We start from the raw sequence: 21,212 nt of genomic DNA on the forward strand, positions 1-21,212 counted from the left end.
TATATATATAGAATATATATATATATATATATATATATATATATATATATATATATATATATATATATATATATATATAGTCAAACCCCTGAATTCATGTTCTTGAGATTTGCAGACTCACCTATTTGAGGACTTTTATGTGGACCATATCTACCCATTATTCGCAGGAAACTCACCTAATCGCGGGTTTTTCCAACAATAAACATTCACTAATTAGTGAATTTTGATGTTCTTTTCATGACTAAATACATTTTCCTGATACAAAAATGATTTAATAATTTTCAAATATTGATATTGATTAATACTGTATTAGTAAGTTTAATAAGATTAAATGATATAAAATAATACAAATAATAATTCTCTCTCTCTCTCTCTCTCTCTCTCTCTTACAGAGATGTGTTTTTTGTATGATAAATAAATGTTTTACTAATTTTCAAGTATTAATATTAATGTATACAGCAATAACATCAATTCATTAAAGAAAATGCTATAGTGAATCAGTAAGATTTTAGTTTATAAATTTAAAAAATCATGTAAGGATGAAGGAAAATCCATTCTACCATGCATTTTCCTTTTTAGATCCAGGTACTAAGCTGAGGTCCAGGGCTGTCAAATATGTCAAGTAATGTGACAGGAGGAGGAGCTGTTGCTGTGTTGCTGACTAATGTTCATCTAATTTCTCTCTCTCTCTCTTTCCCCACAAGATACTATGTCATCGTGGTAACTCTCTCCCTTTGTTTTGGCTGGGAGTGTTAGAAGTGTATGCATATATTTTTAAGGGTACTACTACATTTTATGATAAAATAATTTACAGCACTAATTTTCAAATAATATTAAGTTTAATGAGATTAAACAATAAGAATTAATTTTTTCTTTCTCTCTTACATATGTTTATTTGTTTCGTAGTATGATAAATAAATGATTTACCTAATAACTAATTTTCAAATATAAATAAGATTAAAAAAAGAAGTAGCGATTCCCAGTCTTTTTATCCACTTCGAGAAAGGAGTAAATGGCAGTTTCTTATACGTATTGGCAAGGCATGTTATTTAAGGTACACATTTGGTATTTAAACTTTCAAGATAGGCAGTTATAAGTGAGGGGGTTCCAGGTATTCACAAGGGTCTGGAACATATCCCTTGCAAATACAGGGGGTCCACTGTGTGTGTTTATTTACCATATATTTTTATATATATATATATATATATAATATAATATATATATATATAGATATATATATATATATATATATTATAGATATTCAAAGGGGCGATATCATATAATTATTAAACTAAAGGGATGTTTAAATTAAAAAGTAGAAACTAGTATTACTCCAAAAGATTGTTTTTGTTTCTTCATGCGTTTCATATTACATAATGCATATATGTATATATATATACATATATACATATATGTATATATGTATATATTCAAAAGAAAACATATTCAAAAGAAGGCTTAATATCCAAACTGACACTACAAGATTAGCAATAAGGTCGATTTCACTCTACAGAAACGAGGAAACGCCTGAGGGTAGCCACACCTTGGAGGGTACACACGTGGTAAACAGGTTATTCTTCCAGAAAACAGTACATTTTGAAAAAACAAGGAAGCATATATAACTTAATATCATGAAATTTACACAAATTTTCCCAAAAAATTATTATTAGTGAAAAGACGAAAGAAAATATAAATTATATATTGAGCAAGAGAAAGAGGGAGAGAGAATATCGAACCAGAGAGAGAGAGAGAGAGAGAGAGAGAGAGAGAGAGAGAGAGAGAGAGAGAGAGAGAGAGAGAAAGAAATAATAACTATATACATGTGGGACTAATTCATTAGTTCATTTATTTTAAGGTCCCTCTAAACATCTTACAAATATATGGGTTCAAATGGTACATTCCCGGACTAAGATTTAGGTTGTTTTTATTAGTGATTTGTATAATTGCCGATTCCAGTAAATTAACATAATCATTAGATCTAGCATTTAAACAGGTATCACCCCAATTAATACAATGAGATTTTTCAGTCAAATGGATAAACCGTGCATTTGAAGTCTGGGCTGTTCTATCTGAATACATATGCTGCTTAATACGTACACATAAATTTTTACATGACTGACCAACGTAAAACGATGGGCAATCCTTACAAGGAATTTTGTAAATGATGTTATTTGTTACGGGACTATTCTTAATTAGCATATCTTTAATGGTATTGTCATAAGAGAAAGAGAACACTACATTGACATTAAACGATTTAAATATTGATTTTATGGTTTCAAATCCACGAAAGTAAGGTAAGCTAAGTACATTTTTAGGCATATCTTTTCATTAATAGCAACACTATAAAACTTTTTGTGAGCTTTTTGATAACATAAATCAATTAAATGAGGTGGGTAGCAGAGATCATTTCCTATCTTTTTTATGTATTCTATTTCTTGGTCAAGATATTGTGGACTCGTGATACGCAAAGCGCGTAGGAATATAGAAAAAAAATTGAAATTTCAATATTAAGATGGTGGCCAGAATAAAAATGTACATATGTTAAATTATTTGTGGGTTTTCTATAAATAGTACTGAATTTGCATTGGAAAGATTCTCTATGTATTAATACATCTAGGAAAGGGATGACATTGTTATTTTCAATTTCAACAGTGAATTTTATGGATGGCACTAAATTATTCAATTTAGACAGTAAATCATTTACATCGATACCAACAGGTAAGACTACATACTAAGATATCATCAATCGCTGTTGTTGATAAGGTTGTTTAATTTTCTGTCCAGTTTTCAATCAAAGTATCTGTAGTTCTATGAAGTTTTCCATATATTTCTTGCCTTAATGCGTGTTTCCAATCAGCGGGAATATTCAAGTAATGAACTTGTGCTGCATGAATTGCCTTTGTCCGTTAGTCACATAATTTCCTTGATTAAGTTATGTATTTGTTATTGCAGATTTATTTTTAATGGAGAATATTACCAACAAATATTTGTTATGGCCATGGGTAACCCTTTATCACCTCTCCTTTCAAACTTATATATGGAATTTTGTGAGAAACAACACCTCCCGAATATCACACTTGTCCCCTTAAAATGGTACCGATATGTTGATGATATCTTAGTGGTCTTACCTGTTGGTACCGATGTAAATGATTTAATGTCTAAATTGAATAATTTAGTGCCATCCATAAAATTCATTGCTGAAATTGAAAATAACAATGTCATCCCTTTCCTAGATGTATTAATACATAGAGATCTTTCCAATGCAAATTCAGTATTTATAGAAAACCCACAAATAATTCAACATATGTACATTTTTATTCTGGCCACCATCTTAACATTGAAATTTCAATTTTTTCTTCTATATTCCTACGCGCTTTGCGTATCACGAGTCCACAGTATCTTGACCAAGAAATAGAATACATAAAAAAGATAGGAAACGATCTCTGCTACCCACCTCATTTAATTGATTTATGTTATCAAAAAGCTCACAAAAAGTTTTATAGTATTGCTATTAATGAAAAAGAAATGCCTAAAAATGTACTTAGCTTACCTTATTTTCGTGGATTTGAAACCATAAAATCAATATTTAAATCATTTAATGTTAATGTAGTGTTCTCTTATAACAATACCATTAAAGATATGCTAATTAAGAATAGTCCCGTAACAAATAACATCATTTACAAAATTCCTTGTAAGGATTGCCCATCGTTTTACGTTGGTTAGTCAAGTAAAAATTTATGTGTACGTATTAAGCAGCATATGTATTCAGTTAGAACAGCCTAGACTTCAAATGCACTGTTTATCCATTTGACTGAAAAAATCTCATTGTATTAATTGGGGTGATACCTCTGTAATTGCTAGATCTAATGATATGTTTAACAAATTTACTGGAATCGGCAATTATACAAATCACTAATAAAAACAACCTAAATCTTAGTCCGGGAATGTACCATTTGGACCCATATATTTGTAAGATGTTTATGAAGGACCTTAAAATAAATGAACTACTAATAAATTAGTCCCACATGAATATAGTTATTAATTCTTTCTCTCTCTCTCGCTCTCTCTCTCGCTCTCTCTCTCTCTCTCTTTCTCTCTCTCTCTCTCTGGTTCGATATTCTCTCTCCCTCTTTCTCTTGCTCGATATATAAGGGATTTTGACAAAGGAAAAATCTATTTCTGGGGAGAGACCTGTGTCGCCCGGTGAAAAGGTCCTTCTAGCTCTTTTCTGATATATAAATAAACTTTCTAAATACATACAGAGAAAGTTAGCATTGGTATGGCAGAGGTCACTACCCTCGTGCGAGCACCCCAAGGGCGTCATGTATACAGTTCAGGGCGTGTGAAAGCCACCATTCACAGGTCTCTTGCCATTTTCACCGGCAAACACAGGTCGACCCAGAAATATATTTATATTTTCTTTCGTCTTTTCATTAATAATAATTTTTGGGGAAAATTTGTGTAAATTTCATGAAATTAAGTTGTATATGCTTCCGTGTTTTTTCAAAATGTACTGTTTTCTGGAAGAATAACCTGTTTACCACGTGTGTACCCTCCAAGGTGTGGCTACCCTCAGGCGTTTCCTCGTTTCTGTAGAGTGAAATCGACCTTATTGCTAATCTTGTAGTGTCAGTTTGGATATTAAGCCTTCTTTTGAATATGTTTTCCTCTGTAAAATTAGTTTGCCTTAGTAAAGGGTCGGAACAAGACAGAAAGTACTCGGCTATCTCGCTTTTTCATTTTTTCCTTCGTGGCAAAAACCTTTATTTATACATAGCATCACGTTTTATATACTTCGTGATCAAGTTATTTCATATATATATATATATATATATATATATATATATATATATATATATATATATTATACTATATATATATATATATATTATTATACAATACAGTATATGTATGTATATATATATAATTATACAATATACTATATGTATGTATGTATATGTATATATATATATATATATATATATATATATAATATATATATATATATATATATAATATATATATATATCTATATATTCTAATAAAAGGAGCCCATAAAAACACCAAAATATAGAGAAAAAAGTACTATATTTCAGAGACTGCTGTCTCCCTCTTCAGGTAGATGAATGAGAAAAGTTTACAGAAAAGGTGGTATTTTCTGTAAACTTTTCTCTATTCATCTACCTGAAGAGGGAGACAGCAGTCCTCTGAAATATAGTACTTTTTTCTCTATATTTTGGTGTTTTTATGGGCTCCTTTTATTAGATGGAATTCTGTTGTTACAGAACATTGTTACCAGTCATATATATATATATATATATATATATATATATATATATATATATATATATATATATATATATATATATATATATATATATATATATATATATATATATATATATATATATATATATATATATATATATCACACATACACATATGTAGCAAGTTTTCCAAAATAACACTTCCATGTGTCTCTTCCACAGACATGTATTTGGTGGATGGATAAGAAATAAGCCTCTGGCAGCACAGCTGCCATGACGAAGAAGCAAAGGCTTTGGCAATGGACTTGGGTGTGGCTGTGGGTATGGACGAGGGTAAGGTGTGAAGGAGCTGTCATACCTCCTCGATGGGTAAACGCTACGCTCAATCCATGTGCAAAGAAGTCTTGGCAATTACTCTACTGGCCTGAAGACAACTCTTGCTATCAAATCTTCACACAGGTAAGAGCACAATTCTTGGAATTCATTTCTTTCTTAAGAACAGCAATGATTTTCTTTTACAGAAAAATTAGTGTAATAATACCTTAGTTTTGATTTGACCGTATCCCAATTATTTGGATCACTGAGATAAAGTATTATGGCTATTTATTCATTATATGTGCAAGATTCAGACAGCCTTGTGAAAGCTGAACATGAGAGAATAAAAACAAATAAAAAATCAGACTTGTTGAGAAGCTATATAGTACATATATACAACATTCTATTTTTAATTAGTTTTTAAAATGAAATGTCATGGCAATTTCATGATTCAGTACTGAGTTGTTCCTCACTAGAACACTGATTTATTATTCTTTGTAACCTTCATTTAGTTGTACTCTTAACTCTATAGGGATCTTGTATTCATGAAAACACTGGTATCTCTGTTCCAAGATTTTCTTATTTCTTTCTATATCTGCTGAACACATTGTAAATTCTTTCCATTACTTTTATGCAGAACTAGCTACAAATAGGAAACGGGACAATAAAACCGAAAACATGAAATAACACACAAAATAACAGGTTCCACAAATATCCAACGCCGCTCTCTTGATGATAACTTCACAAAGACAGACTTCATAAAAATCTTCCATGATAAAGCAATATCTTCCTTGCTCTGTACCTAAATTCCTCCTTGAACTTCACCAATCAACTGATATGTTTTGTAGGTTTTCCTGAACTCCTCTAAATTACTTTTTTCTATTTTATAGTACTCAAAAAGTTATTAATAAGAAAACCTGAACTTTAGTTACTTATAACACATGATTGATGAATCAAGACTCTTATGAAGACCCAAAACATGTTATCAGGTATTTTATTAGTATGTTTGCAATAACTTGCTTGTTTTTTCTGCTATGCACTTAATAATTCACTTGAGTACAAAAAATCTCTAGAAAAGATAAATATAAGGAAAGCCATTAAAAATAAGGGCTATAAATATAAAAATGGGAACAATGGTGAGAAAAAAATCTGACAGCAATCAACAAGGACATTTGTGGTATTCAGGAGGTAAGGCAAAAAGGGGATGGTACAAAATCCATCAGAACAAAACAAAAAAAATTATGTAAAAATGCATGGAGACAAGGCAAGAGGAGAAGGCTTCTGGTCATGGATAAAATGACTAAAATTTGATAGGAGTAGTGTGAAGGGATAGATAATGAAGATGAGGATCATGTTAGAAAAAAAGGTAATCTATGTGTTTTCAGCTTACTCACCAAAATCAACGAGACCTGACAAAGAAATGCAATTATTCTGGGAAAGGCTGTCAGAATGCCACATACTACAGATCAAATACTTTCAAATGGAAACCTAAATGGCCACTAAACGAACTGACAGGTTTGGTTTTCAGGATGTTAAGCGTAGATACAGTCTAGAAGAAATAAATCAGGAGGAAGTGGCATTACTGCATTGGAATAATAAGCAGTATTGAAATTTTGCCAAAGCCAAGGACTGAAGTTTCCTAACATAATGTTTCTGGAGCCAAAAGAGAAGTTTATTACATTTACAACTTCAAGCGGCTAAAATATAAAATCATTTTATTGATAATGAACTGAAACAAAATTATTTTATTGAAATAAATAAATTATGTTGCTATTCATCTTCATCCTCACCACTATCCCTATGCTAAGGAGTCAGTTGCCTTGACACATCTCCAACTACTGTAGTATATGTATTCTAATCAATAGCATCTTCTGCCATTTAACCGTTCTTTTCCAAATCCTTCACTTTACAAGCCCATCTGATCCTTTGCCTCCCTCTTGACCTTCTACCTCTAACAGGTTCCACCGAAGTCCTTTTCTCCTTCCTCCTCACTCATCCTTACCACATCCCCATACCATCTGTCTCCACTTTCTTATCATATCAGTAATCTTTACAACTTTGCCACTCCTAATTTCTACATTTTCCAGCCTTTAATTCAGCAAGATCCCCAAAACGTAGCTCAGCATCCTCATTTGTTTTTCCTCCAACTTTTATTCTTCCTTCCATATTTAAGCTCATGCTTCTGAACCATACATTATCACTGGTCTCATTACACTGCATTAGATTTTTAAGTTAATTTGGTTCTTTTGTCACACACTACCCCTTCCACTTCTCTCCATTCTCCCCAAGCTACTGTCATCCTCACTTCAATCTCAACTTCACACCTTACCTAATGGCTTAAATTGGATCCTAAGTAACTGAAATCCTCCACCTGGTTTACAACTAGGCCTCATCTGTCTTGTAAAAATAACTCATCCCCTCTCTGCTTGCTAGACAGTACAACCTCACTTTTACATTCTTACCATCCTATTCAAGAAATTCCTGCCACCCTCATAACCTTCTTTGCAATTCTTCAGTCTCTGCTATTCACCAGATCATCTGCATGTAGCAATTCCCATACTTTTTCATTCCTAATCCCTTACTCAATACATCCACTACCAGTAGTACATAAAGAAATGAGCTAAGTGCTGATCTTTGATGTAAACCAACTCTAACTTCAACCATTTCTGTTTCACAACAAGCTATAAGTACTCTTGTTCTTGTTCTTTTGCACATCATTTCAATCAACCTACCCAATGTTTCCAACCCATTCCTCTCCCTTTAACACCAAAACATTAACTCCCTTAATAATCTATCAAATCTATGTCTATAAATGCACAGTAGAGCTTCCAATTACCTTCCAACCTCTGTTACTATAACAGTCTTATCACAGAGACATCATCATCCATAGCACTCCCACCAATGAAACCATCCTGCTGTTCACCAGTCTTCACAGCTACTTAAACCTCTCATCCTATATTCTTTCAAAAATCTTCAACAAGTTTCAGTTAGTTTGACCCCTCTCCATCATACCATTCTCTCTTCTGTTTAAACGCATTTACTGCTATCAGACTTGCTTCCCAGTCATTTAGCATTACATACTCCTCTTTTTCCCACATGCCCCTAATAATTCCATTATTCATTCTTCCCTCTCTACACCATGTCCCTTCAACATTTCAATTTGCACCTCTGATGAATCTGGTGCTTTGCCATTCTTCATTTGACTGATTACTATGAGAAGCAATTAGATGGGTATAAAGTAAGCAAAGAACTGCAGAAACACTCAATGAATTGGTGATGTTACTATGCATTAACACAAAAAATAGTGAGAAAATAGTAATAGGTATGTAAGATGACTGAAATAAATGTTGGTATTCACCAAAGATCAGCCATGAGTTCTAAAGTGTTTATTTCTGTAATGGACTAAGCTAAAAAGAATGCAGAGAGAGGTTCAAGGGAACTACAATAGAGAAGTGATGATAGTTAACATCTGAATTTGAGAAAACTGTTGGAGATATGTTTAAAGAATGGAAGAATGGGTTAGAGTAGCAAGAATTACAAATTTGCATAAGCAAAACAATGCTAATGGTAACTGGAAAAAGAAGCACAGAAGAAGGTACAGCCAGAAAAATGGCATCGTGGATGCTGCAAAAAAGGTGTAGGATGAACTCAATAATTTTCTGTATATCAAATGTAACAGATGGAGTCAAAATAAGCCCAACATGGTGAAATATAAGCAAAATAAGAAAGGCAATGTACCAGAAAAATATAAGAAAAACAAATGTCTTTGTGACACCTTTTAAAAGGTATAAAATTTCTGGTACCCTGGGGTCATCCTGGCTCTCAATCAACTATTGAGAGGGCAGTAGAGAAAACAGTAGCAACAGCATGGATGAAAGGCAAAAATATTGTTAAAACTTCTGGCAAAAAAAAAAAATCCAATGGAAAAGACAAAATCACAATATACATAGAAGGCCAATACTACTGCATGCAGGAGATGTAAACAAAATAGGAATTTTTAGGAAGTATGACTACAAACTGCTTAGATTCAAGAAATGAGTGCACTTGGAGGATAACATTACAGATGAGAAAGTTGTGAAGAGATGTAATGTCCAGAATGAGATCTCAAAGACTGACATAGTTTGGATATGTCAAGAGAAGGGGGTGTGGAAAAATGAGTCAGCACAACAGGAGATAAGACAGAAAAAAAAAAGTGGGATGACCCAAAAAGTCATGGATAAAGGACTTGGATGAAGACAGACCAAATAAGGATTCAGGATAAAAGTGCAAAAGGTAGAACAGAGGGAATAGAACTTATTTCAAGTTTAACATTGTAGAGAAAATTCTATATAAAAACTTTAATTATGAAAATTGGGCTGTAAGTGGCATACACCAGACAAGCTTAACCCTCCCACAAGAAACATGATGCAAAAAGCACCTCTGAAATTTTGTCACTTGTATCTGTCGTGTGTTTTATGGAAGTTCTGAATCCTCTCATACCACTATATTTCACTCTCTAAAAAGCCAATTATGTAACATACAGAAATATAATTTTACCTAATTCTGCATCTCCTCTCAATAAACCTGCATTTGAACAGTATTTCCTTGTGGTCCCTTCATAAAAAGAGACATGCAATCATTTACAAAATAGTAATAAAAAACAAATGACATACCTATAAGATGCAACACTACAAATGTTACAGTGTAGAATCCAATTTGATATGGACACATCAAGAAAACTGTCCTGAAGAGGAGGGCAATATTCACTTCAAATGATAACCCTACAAAATGCCAAATAACTAAAACTTACTCAGATATCATAATTTATTGTACTTCATGCAAAACAATTGTCCATCAGCAGTGGTAAGTCTCATCCCAGTCCATCATATATCTACTTACACAACGAACTGTACAAAAACAAAACTCAGAAGTATGCACTGGTCTTTTCAATTCCATTTTAAAAATTATGGAACAAAGCAATTATTAAATATAATAAGTACAATAAAAAAAAACCTTACCCCTTTTCATTATTTAATAACATTTTACAACAGGAAAAATAACAGCTATTTTAAACTATAATGAATCCTTCAGCCAAACACAATCCAGAATTACTAAAAGTTACCAACACTGAGTTCACCCTTAGAGCTGCTCATTTTGTAATTTACTCCAATTTTCTTTCAGGGTCCTTGTAATGACACTCAAGAATTTTATTACAATCTATCGTCTGGGAAAGGAGCCTGCCGATGTCCACGGGACAAAGTACTCCATAGGCCAACTGGACTCTGCTTTGATGAATATTCAAAAGGGCCTTGCCCTCCCAGGTAACCTCTACAACAAAGACAAGGTAAAACAAGACAGATGAGGTAATATCTGGAAACAATTGAAACTAAACTCCCAAATGATGTCGACAGCTTAAAAGAACTATGTACAACAGAACTCACAGCTACAGCACTACTACTGACACTACTGAATTCTTTACCTGAAATCTACTAAGACAGCCATTTACTATGATCAATGTTCAGAAAAAGCAAATATAGGTCATGTCTTACCAAGGAAAGCCAAATATATGCAATAAGTATTTGCTTTTTAGGAAATAAATCCTTTTGATTTAGCTTCTACAACTTCCAAAGACAAGGGAAAATATAAACTGAATAGCTCGTAGCACACAATCAATATATTTGTGGTAATTATGTTGAATAAGGTTTCCACAACTTAGTAATTTATTTTGATTAAAGAGTACTTTCAACAAGAAAAAACTTAAAAGATGCCACAAGACATTCTGTAAAATTATATTAAACCTCATCCTTAATTCATCTATCATTCTCAGACAATTTCTGGCTGGTAGAGAAGAAAGCAACATAGGAATATGTCAAGATTTCCTGGAGTGTCCACCCAGACATGTATTCTGGCCTCGTAACAACAAGTGTTATGAACTTCACACTCAAGGACCATGCCTAAATGGATATCTTTTATACATCAATCCAGCAACAGGTAAACTCATGATGTTATATTCACCTTCCTCATTCAGGACTTAAACACCTTGTAAAAACTACTTCATGTACATAAATATTCATGAACAAAAGCATACTTTCACTTCAGGAGCTTGAAGTAACTGCAACACAGAAATACCTATAGGTTTTCTTTAAGTCTAGAAAACTTTCTAAGTCTTCACAAAGCAGTGCTGAGGTATATGTTCAGATTGTCTAGGAAAGATATTCTTCTTTCTGAGGACAAAATTAACCTTTAAAAGGACCAAATACTTCACCATTGCTCCAGTTGCCTACGGGTTCTGAGAGAAGTTCTCAAATACTAATCCTTGTGCATGGGCCTCAAAGAATATCTTTAACTGTAAAAAACTTATGTCTAGATTTTTAATGAAAAGAGAATGTTACATATTAGAGTGGACTCCCTTTTCAAAATCTCACTTTTCTTTGCATTGCATTCTACTGAGATTTGGGTACTTTTTATAAGTGCTAGCAAGAATAGGTTAAAGATAATTCTAAGATTATACTGACTCGGTGAGTGAAGGTGTTTTTTACAGTTAACTTTCTTTGAAGGTATTTCCTTGCAAAGAGGCAACATGCACCTTGTACATCATTCTGTGCTTATTGTTCTGCCTTCTAATTTCTAAAGATATTCAAAGATTTGAAGGAACTCAAATCTTCAGAGATCATGACAAATCCCTTAGGCTGATAGGGAATTCAAATGAACTGTATACTGTGAAGTCTCATGTTGTATATTCCAATGCATGCTACTTATGGAAAGAAGTTGATGTCCATTGTGTTCCAAACCTAATGGGCCATTTCATTTAACAGATAGTGCTATAAGTATCAGGAATCTGATTAGTTTATGAAAAGACCCTTAGCCATAAGGAATTCTGGAAGGTCCAAATCTTTATCAAATTGCCTTTCAAAAACATTAGGAAGAAATGCCATCAAAGACAAGAAAGAAATTTGACAACAACCAATAGATAATATTCACACTTCTCAAAACTGATACCAAACCTTTAACAAATATGACTGTTACCAGTGGTGTTCAACTTCATCTTTAAGAACTTTTCTATTATCTAAATGTAATCCTTACCTCCATATCTAATTCTGTATGGGAAGTTTCTTGATATGGATTTCTGTGATCAATGTGACTGAAATTATCTGTGCAACACTCTTTATAATGAGTCACTTATTAGAAATCAAACTGCAAATGCAGAATCAAAGCAAAATAAGCAACCACCTGCAGCTGGCAGAATTTAGTTCCAATGGGTATTATACATGTCTGGTTCTTTGCATTTTTGGTCTAAGAAAATTCTGTACAATAAAACCAAACACAAATATTAAACAGAAGTTTCTTACATTAGTGTAGTCATATACAACAAAAATGATTGGAGAATTAAAGTAGCTGCATTTACACATTTTCCTTTCAGTTGAATGATTATCATTTTCTATTCTAGGATTCCCTGACTGTGGATGTGACAAGAATCTCATGTTCAGCAACTACTGGTCCCTCACTGGGTTATGCTTTGAACTATTCAAACGCGGGCCTTGTCTGGAAGGAAATATTTTCCTATATAATGCTACGAAGGGTTCAACACAATGCAGCTGCAGTTCTTCAATCTTAACCAACTACCATAACCACAGTAATGGATGCTATGAATTAAATCACCAAGGACCATGTAATCCTGGCCAGATTTTTAATTTTGACCCACACGTTATGGTAACTGCTTGCGGGTGTCGCCAAGATCATGCTCTGTGGCCACTCAATGGCCACTGCTATAGAATCTATTCTAAAGGACCTTGTGAGAAGGGCCACTTTTTCATATCTACTACAAACTTAACAGACCCCACTGGCGAATGCTCTCCATACCCATGTACTGGAACCAGCCGTTATTATCCCGAAACTAATGAATGCTATAAGCTTGGATGGCGAGGACCATGTCCTGAAGGACAACTGTTTATATATGATGAAGAGTCACCACTTCGGGGCACTTGTGGATGTACAGAAGAACTTATAGGTTACTGGCCTGAAGATGCTAAATGTTATGAGTTAGGTGGCACTGGACCTTGCCAACACTCACAGGTGTTGTCATATGAAAAAGCAACTGGACGTGTACACTGTACCTGTGATCTCAAGAAGGGTTATGTAAAATGGCAAGATGGACACTGTTATAGGTTGGAGAGCCGTGGACCTTGCAGTACCGGAGAAATACTAACGGTTAAAAGATGGCGTCCGGTTACTCCCATTTGCACCTCAGTCAATTCACCTGTTGTTCCCAACAGCCCCCTTTTAGTAGGCCATAAAGAAATAAAAGACGGCTCACCTGGGCCCCATCCCATTGAAGAAAGTAATAATGTTGAAGCGGCAAGAGTTGACAGTACAATTACACTTGGCACTCTTAATGATACAATTACATCAGACAATACAACGATACCAAGCAATCATCGATCTGCTAAATCTCTCGCACCTGAATCTGGAAGTCAAAATCAGCAATTCCGACCTGCCCCAACAAACATATACTCTCTGGGAGAGATGGACAGCACTCATACAAATGACGAAGAGGAAACAATATACACGCAAAGATCTGGACGGTCTATGGGCAACAGTGAGACATGGGGGCTGCTTGATAGCAGTTATTTCAAAATACCAGGGGAAGACACTGAAATATACTTTACTGGAAGGCCAGATGGAGCTAGATCATTGACACCATGGTGGGGTCAGTTACCCTCATCAAGATAAAATAGGACATTCAATTATTGGGCATTAAGGTGTTCTATGCACCCTATTCACCTGTGATATTAATGTTACAAGTAGAGCATACTATGTGAAATTAGTTTGAGTAATATAGTAAATTAGTATTTCAATGAATAATTTAAATTAGCTAGAGAAATATATAATATGTACTACATCAGGATGACATATATACAAGAAGAGATGCAATTTGCCTCTAAAGTACTCAAGTAAAATGAGTACGTATAAGGCTTCAATATTAAGTGTGTCAGAACAAATTACAGTACATACAGCATTACAAATCAAAATTCACTATGGAAAATGGAAAAAAAGTGTCTACATTTCTCCTTGTCTACCTTGCAGCTGCAGTCACTAACTCTGATTAATATGGTTTCAGACTTGTAGCAAGCTAAGTGGAGAGGGAACTTATTTGTAAGCTTTCTTATGGAAAGCTAATACATAGAGCACACTACTATATATGCTGTTATTATATAAGCTTCTAAACACAAAGTTATAAGAACCATCAATAAAAGATTCAGAATGAGATCTTACATATATATATATGCAAAATATGCCTTGTAATTTTTGTATGACAATCTTGAGAAATAATAATGTACAATAATATGTAAATCATTTTAGTTTTTCCTGTTTGACATTCTGATTGACATTATGTGAAGACATCCGTCATCAGCGCTGCACAGTAATTTTTCAAAAGATGCTTGGGACCTTTAAATTGCAAACATATTGCTCTACTACCTTATTAAAAATATTTAAAATAAAATAAAGAACTGTTGTTTATTTCTACCATTTCTATTAAGGGCTAATCACGTTCCTGAATCTGCATGTTGCCTCCCCATTAAACAATATGAAAATATCTGTTGTACTCTACTAAAATATCTGTTTTCAGTGAATTTAAAAACTCAAAATCCTCATATATACTGTAACATACATATAGATACAATGCACATAAGAAATGAACTTCTATATGCAAGTGTGTAGATTCTTTTACAGATGATGCAATTCTGCAATTTCAACTTCCTTCTCTTCCTTGCACAGCAATTCATTCATATAGTATATTTTTCCTTTTCTCCTTCTTTATATATTAACTCTTATATTGAAGCCATATTTAAATGGAAATTCCATAACCAATGGTTTGTGTTGTTATGCTTATGAGTTTTCATTATGCTTATGAGTTTTCAAATTTATATTTTGTTATTCTCACTTATATTTTTACTGTATTTTCTTATTTTTTATTTTTACAAACCAAACATAAACGCAATTGTGTGCATAAGGCATGTACGAACAAACAAACTCATTCGCTGGCATCAGAGAACTTCCTACAGCTCGTCTTTTTTCATGTTGTTATGCTTGTGATTTTCCAATTTATATTATATTCTATTCTCATTTATATTTTAACTGCATTTTCTAATTATTTTCACAACCCAAATGATACACACGCAATCGTGTGCATAGGGTGCATAAATATGAAAACAAGTAGCATCAACAAACAGTAGTGGCAGAGTGTAGCGGTGACCTGGGAAAATTGAAATTGTGCTAGCCGAAATTAGGACTGGATTCGTAATGGAACCGAATTAATGATTGCCAGATTAGTAATGGTTTGTATGAGTTATTACTATCGCACTTCAATTGTTAGGCTGATTAAAAGTATATACCGTACATACTTATGATGAAATTACTGAAATTCAAGAGCAGCAAGGTACATCTCTCATTTGGGGTACAATAGAAAACCATGGTCTTGGGGGTGAGTGTGAATAAAAATGAATGCAAAAAAGATATGATTAGTAACTGAAACTAACCTAGCCTACCTTAGGATGCCAGGTCTAGCTTACCCAAGGGGAAAGCTCTACCCTTTCTAAGCTATTCCCCATCCTACTTGACAATAAAGCTATGACTTACCACTGTAACAGGGTAGTAAGAATGTGTTATGACAATTTACAAATGTCCAACTATACCAACTATACAATATAATGGTAAAAATTATACATCATGCAGAATTTCAACAAAATTACTGTACTCACTCAAGCTTTCCTTGTAGTTTGGTGATGTTCCCCTCAAGGTGTGCTATCTGGGCTTCCTTTTTCCTTAATTCGTCCCTCAAGTTTCCTAACTGTTCTGTTTTTGTGTCTAACTCGGCCTGCAAATGCAGAATATCTTTAGTACTCATTTATCCAAAGATGCACTTTTCAATTTTGCAAAAAAAAAAACAGGAAAAGAGAGAACTTTTAAATTCTGAAAGAAAATGTAGTAGTATCTTTAACATCAGATCAATCAGAGCCTAAGCAAAATGAAAATGTCTTATGCCAACAGATAAACAAAATTCAAACTCAGTTTTAATCAATCAAAACTAAAAGTACAAGTGCCTAGAGGTGTCAGAGATCCCTTCAAGGGAGCAAGGGAGGTAAAATCTATGCAATTAGATATGTATTTTGTTCTGGAACTGATGTCTACACTTTACTAGAGTAAAGCAAAGTTCTTTTTTCATTGTTCTCTCAGTAAGTGAAGGGTAGTTCTCTGAATGGAACAACACCATCAGGTAAGAAGGCATTGTACATAAACTTCATGCTGTGAGATCACTCAACAACCTCAGAGTTCAGGTTTTACATACATACAGAGTTACTGTATAGTGTACTCTGTGTAAATAAATAAGGTCACATCAACTTACTGTTAATAAATCTTTGTCATGATCTAGACGAGTGACATTATTCCTCATTGCTGAACCACTGGCTCGAGATTCAGCAAGCTCTTGGCTTAGTCTGGACAACTGACCCTCCAAATCCTTCACACGCGCTTCAGCTAATGATAACTGATTTAACCGGAACTCCAGCTGCTGTTCAGTATCACCAATCTGCCCTACTTTCTGTTCAAGAAGTCTCCTGAAATATAACATATAAGGCATTAAATGCAAAATAGGAAGCAAATGTTTAAAATGCTGTTTTGCTAGCCACTTATCCACTCTAGTCTGCTTTTTCTGTTAGCTGTTTTCTTAGCAATTTCAAAATATGGCTCCAATCTCAAATCTTTTTAAAACTTATGCTTTCCTAAAGATTTACTATCCATTTTCTTTCCTTAGACTTATGGCTTGGAAACCAGACTTTACATAATGAGAGTAAACATAAATGTGGTCAAAAATTCTTTTACCTAAAAAGATATGCAATTCACAAAAAACAATGAAATCTATAGACCAAGTTCAGAATTCTCAGATTTCCACTTCCAAACACCAAGGAAATACCAAACTTTGAAATAACAACCAAATATAAGGTGCTACTTGATTTCTCACCATAAGACCAGAAAAGTCAATAATTTATTATCCCAGGTCCCACAACTAACATAATCACGGTACTGTACAACAACCTACAATAAGTAAAGAAGACAGGTACCTGCACAAGGTTTAATTAAACTTACTTAATGTCATCAGATTGTTTTCCTTGCAATCCAAGTTCTCCATGAGCTAACTGTAATGCTTCTTGTAAGCTTTGCACTTGATCTTGCAATGAGGCAATCAATATACTTTCACTTTGTAATCGTTGCTGTAAATCTGCTGCCATTCTCCTTCCCTCTTCATTCTGGAGTCGTAAATTAGACGCCTCCTCATCATATGTAGCTTTTTCTCTCATTTGATGAGAAGTAGCATCCTGTTTTGAAAAAGTGACTCGTAATGAAGCAGACAGTCATGAATCGTTTAACATTTTACCATCTGCTTAACCAAAATCTACTCAACTTAAAAGAAAAAGTGTTTTTTGGCAATTAAACATCTTGAAATTATGCAGCATCTGTACAAAAATTTTTTCAATGGAGACTCTATAGATGACAAGCTTACCCTTAATTTCTCTCTTAAGGCTTCTCTTTCCTTTTTTAGTTTGTCAACATCAGAAAGAGCAGCATCTCTGGCTTTGCGGACCTCCATGATGAAAGCTTGAGTGGAAGGAGGGAACTTTGAGGTTGCAGCATCCTGTAGTCTAATTGCAAAATAAGGAAGCAGATAAGTAGATTGTGAGAGGTGAATACACAAATATGATGGCTAGGAAATAAGACTTGAAAAATATAAACTATCACTAGTATTTAATAATCGAAAGTACATCAAATAGAAATGAGAAGAACAAAAATTTTCAGTGACACTCAGGGATATTGTCCTTTATAATACAAAACTGAAGTTTTAGAATGAAACCAAACATTTTGATACAAGCCAATAAATCATAATTAAAAAGTTACAGCTGACCAATATTTCAACATATGCAACAGCAGATATCTTATGTATTCTGAACCTGCAGTGAGGAATTAATTTCTTGAGAGAGGACAGGCAACCAATCAGACTGCCACAACTTGGCTGGATGATCTGAAATTTGAAGGAGTTCCTGGATCACTGCCTAACAGAAATTTATCCCTGTGTCTATTTCTATTATAACATCACAGTTAAAAGCAACAGGTATGGACATGACCATGGTCAGAGAGGAAATCAGGAGGCTTGGACATAAATACAGCAATAATGGGAACAGTCATCATGGAAAGGACTGGGATGAAAGTGTGAGTAGATCCATGGTCTGTCAACCTCAAAGCAACACTTCAGTAAAGCCCACAGGAGGTGCAACAATAGAAAACATGGGTACAGCAGCTTCAGCAGTAAGACCCTCAAGTCAAAACTGCTAAGGGTACAGCCAAAACTGCAAGGTTCAAACTTAGCTGTAAACAGCTAAGTGTCCATTGAGGAAGCAATCGTGTACTGCAAATAATCCTGAATGATACCCAAAACATGCAAAAATCTTCTCTCATAATGAAAATCTAGTAAAAGCCCTGGCAGGTGGTAATACAATAGCATGCTGTTAGCAGCACTGGAAGGGAAAGTGCAATCGAACTGTATATCAGAGCAACCAAAGCAGGAGTGACATCCCCAAACTAAGAAGGACCATGTAAGACCAGCTGGAACTGGAACAGAGAAAGCTGAAGTAATAGGCCTATCACTGGAAACAATGGGTAGCACAAGTGAACAGAGTAGTGGATGAGTAGGAGTGGGGCAGACCAAAAAAAGAAGCCAACCAGCTACCTGGAGGAGCAAGCAAAAGGGCAGAAGCTGGAATGGCAGGGGTCAACAACAAAAACAAGAGACTCCTCTGCGAAAGACTCAGCGTGAAGGTAGACTGTGCAGGCCATACAAGAATTTTACTTGAAAGACTGGTAGTCTTAAACTTTCATATGAGAGGATGAAGCTTCTAATACCAGAAGCAGGAAAAAAAAAATTCTAAAGTGCATGAAAGGGATACTGGTAGAGGTCTATCTATCTTTACTGGACCATTTACATTTTCTCTTCTTGAGCAGGACTCATTGGTCACCCAGTAAAAGAGCTACAGGTATTACAGGTGAGACTGGAAGCATAGTATTGCCTTCAATTATTGGCACATTCGAAAATATGTTTCAAGAGAGAAAAGAATCTTAACCAGAAGTCCTTGGCAAATTCTTTCAGGAGTTTTCATTATTTCAATAAAAAATAAAAAATATAAAACAAAATTAATGTTTGCGCTTATGTGCATTATCATTAAGCACAGCACATTGGTGCAGTATTTAAAATCAAAACACACCACTGTATGTGAGTGAAAGAGTATACATACATTTGCAGAAAGAAAATGGCAGAAAATATAAATTAAAATAAAGCCTACAGCATAACTGACATGAGTAATCAGTGGTAAAAATATAGTACTAAGTGGGCACAATAAACTACACTGTACATTTAACAAGCTAGAAATGATATCTTTGAGCGTAACAGCCGCATAGCTTGTCTGGTGTTTAGTGCAAGCAATGCTAGTACCAAAATAAGAGACTTAAAATTGTAATGAAGAGACAATGCATTCAACTCACTAGGTAAAGAATGCCAATTGCATAATACACAAATAAGATATGACTTACAAACTGAACAGACTTCATTTTGGAGGAAAAATTAAGATATGAAATAACATTTTTAAAAATACACACAGTGACTTTTGAAGATCAATTTTTTTCAAAATAAAGTAAAATAAAGCATGGAAGAATCACATATATAATACTTTTATACAGAAAAAAGAATGAAGGTGGCAATCCCTTGCTAACAAGAAGAAAAGGGTATATGCAAATATGTACAGTCACTCTGTAACAGGTTTTCTGGCTATTCTTTTCTGTATGTAATACTAAAGATGCTGTTACAGGCTGCTCCAGGAGCAAGAGCCTGTGCCAGCACAAGGCTGGCTTAATCTTAAACAACAACAACTAAAGATGTTACACATTTAGTAAGTTTGAAACTTATGAATTAAGGCTCATTATGATTTATTGGTTTGTCACGACACAATATTGTAGCATACTGAAAACACCTCAGATTATACAGACATAAATGATCTTTTTTACACCCAAACTGAAAGAACGAGTATACTATAATTACTTTTCAATAGCAGAATGTAGCTCTCTAGTATGGTTATCAATAGCTTTCTTCTCTTGTTCGACTTCTATCAATCTCTCAGTCAGATTTTTTACCTGGAAAGAGATATCGTTAATGCTAGTGTTTTAACAAAATTATGTAACAAATAATTAACATTCCAAACCTTTCTCAAAATGGAGAGAAGATAAATATGCATCTTCAAGTTACCCCAGTAGTGGAAGAATGACTCAGATGACATATCTAGATGTAGCAGCATCAAGCTGAAAGCTAGCTTTTTTGGTTACCATTATCATAAAGTAGTTTACCCAACCACTGAGTTACACTGCTACTCTAATAGGTCTTGCTCAAAGGATTCGTTCCTACATGATAACTCAAAATAGAGCGAGATAAAGTTAAAGAAGTTAGACAGCAAAAATGAGAGATCACATGGAATGAGTGAGAAATACAAGGCAGAAAGCAATACAGCTGGGGCTCAAGGGCCACTGTAATTCTACAATGGGTTGTCCAAAACT

At 34.0% G+C, this 21,212-nt stretch overlaps 2 protein-coding genes across 2 annotated transcripts in view; one reads left to right on the top strand and one right to left on the bottom strand.

Annotated features, from left to right (window-relative positions):
• The window catches only part of LOC135211207 (uncharacterized), a 44,962-nt gene extending 29,892 nt beyond the window's left edge, over positions 1 to 15,070 (top strand). Inside the window, exons 2-5 of the mRNA XM_064244438.1 lie at positions 5,490 to 5,726; positions 10,743 to 10,882; positions 11,389 to 11,552; positions 13,009 to 15,070. Coding sequence (XP_064100508.1) covers positions 5,541 to 5,726; positions 10,743 to 10,882; positions 11,389 to 11,552; positions 13,009 to 14,291 — 1,773 coding nt within the window. The 5' untranslated portion in view covers positions 5,490 to 5,540 and the 3' untranslated portion in view covers positions 14,292 to 15,070. The remainder of the gene's footprint in view (positions 1 to 5,489; positions 5,727 to 10,742; positions 10,883 to 11,388; positions 11,553 to 13,008) is intronic.
• Positions 1 to 21,212, bottom strand: part of LOC135211509 (cingulin-like) — a 359,586-nt gene that overhangs the window by 118,978 nt on the left and 219,396 nt on the right. The window contains exons 20-24 of the mRNA XM_064244814.1: positions 20,704 to 20,795; positions 18,121 to 18,259; positions 17,706 to 17,935; positions 16,966 to 17,176; positions 16,322 to 16,437 (exon numbers count right to left, since the gene is read on the bottom strand). Of these exons, the coding sequence (XP_064100884.1) occupies positions 16,322 to 16,437; positions 16,966 to 17,176; positions 17,706 to 17,935; positions 18,121 to 18,259; positions 20,704 to 20,795 (788 nt within the window). The remainder of the gene's footprint in view (positions 1 to 16,321; positions 16,438 to 16,965; positions 17,177 to 17,705; positions 17,936 to 18,120; positions 18,260 to 20,703; positions 20,796 to 21,212) is intronic.

Source organism: Macrobrachium nipponense, chromosome 4, assembly GCF_015104395.2.
Source record: "Macrobrachium nipponense isolate FS-2020 chromosome 4, ASM1510439v2, whole genome shotgun sequence".
Classification (NCBI taxonomy): Eukaryota; Metazoa; Arthropoda; class Malacostraca; order Decapoda; family Palaemonidae; genus Macrobrachium; species Macrobrachium nipponense.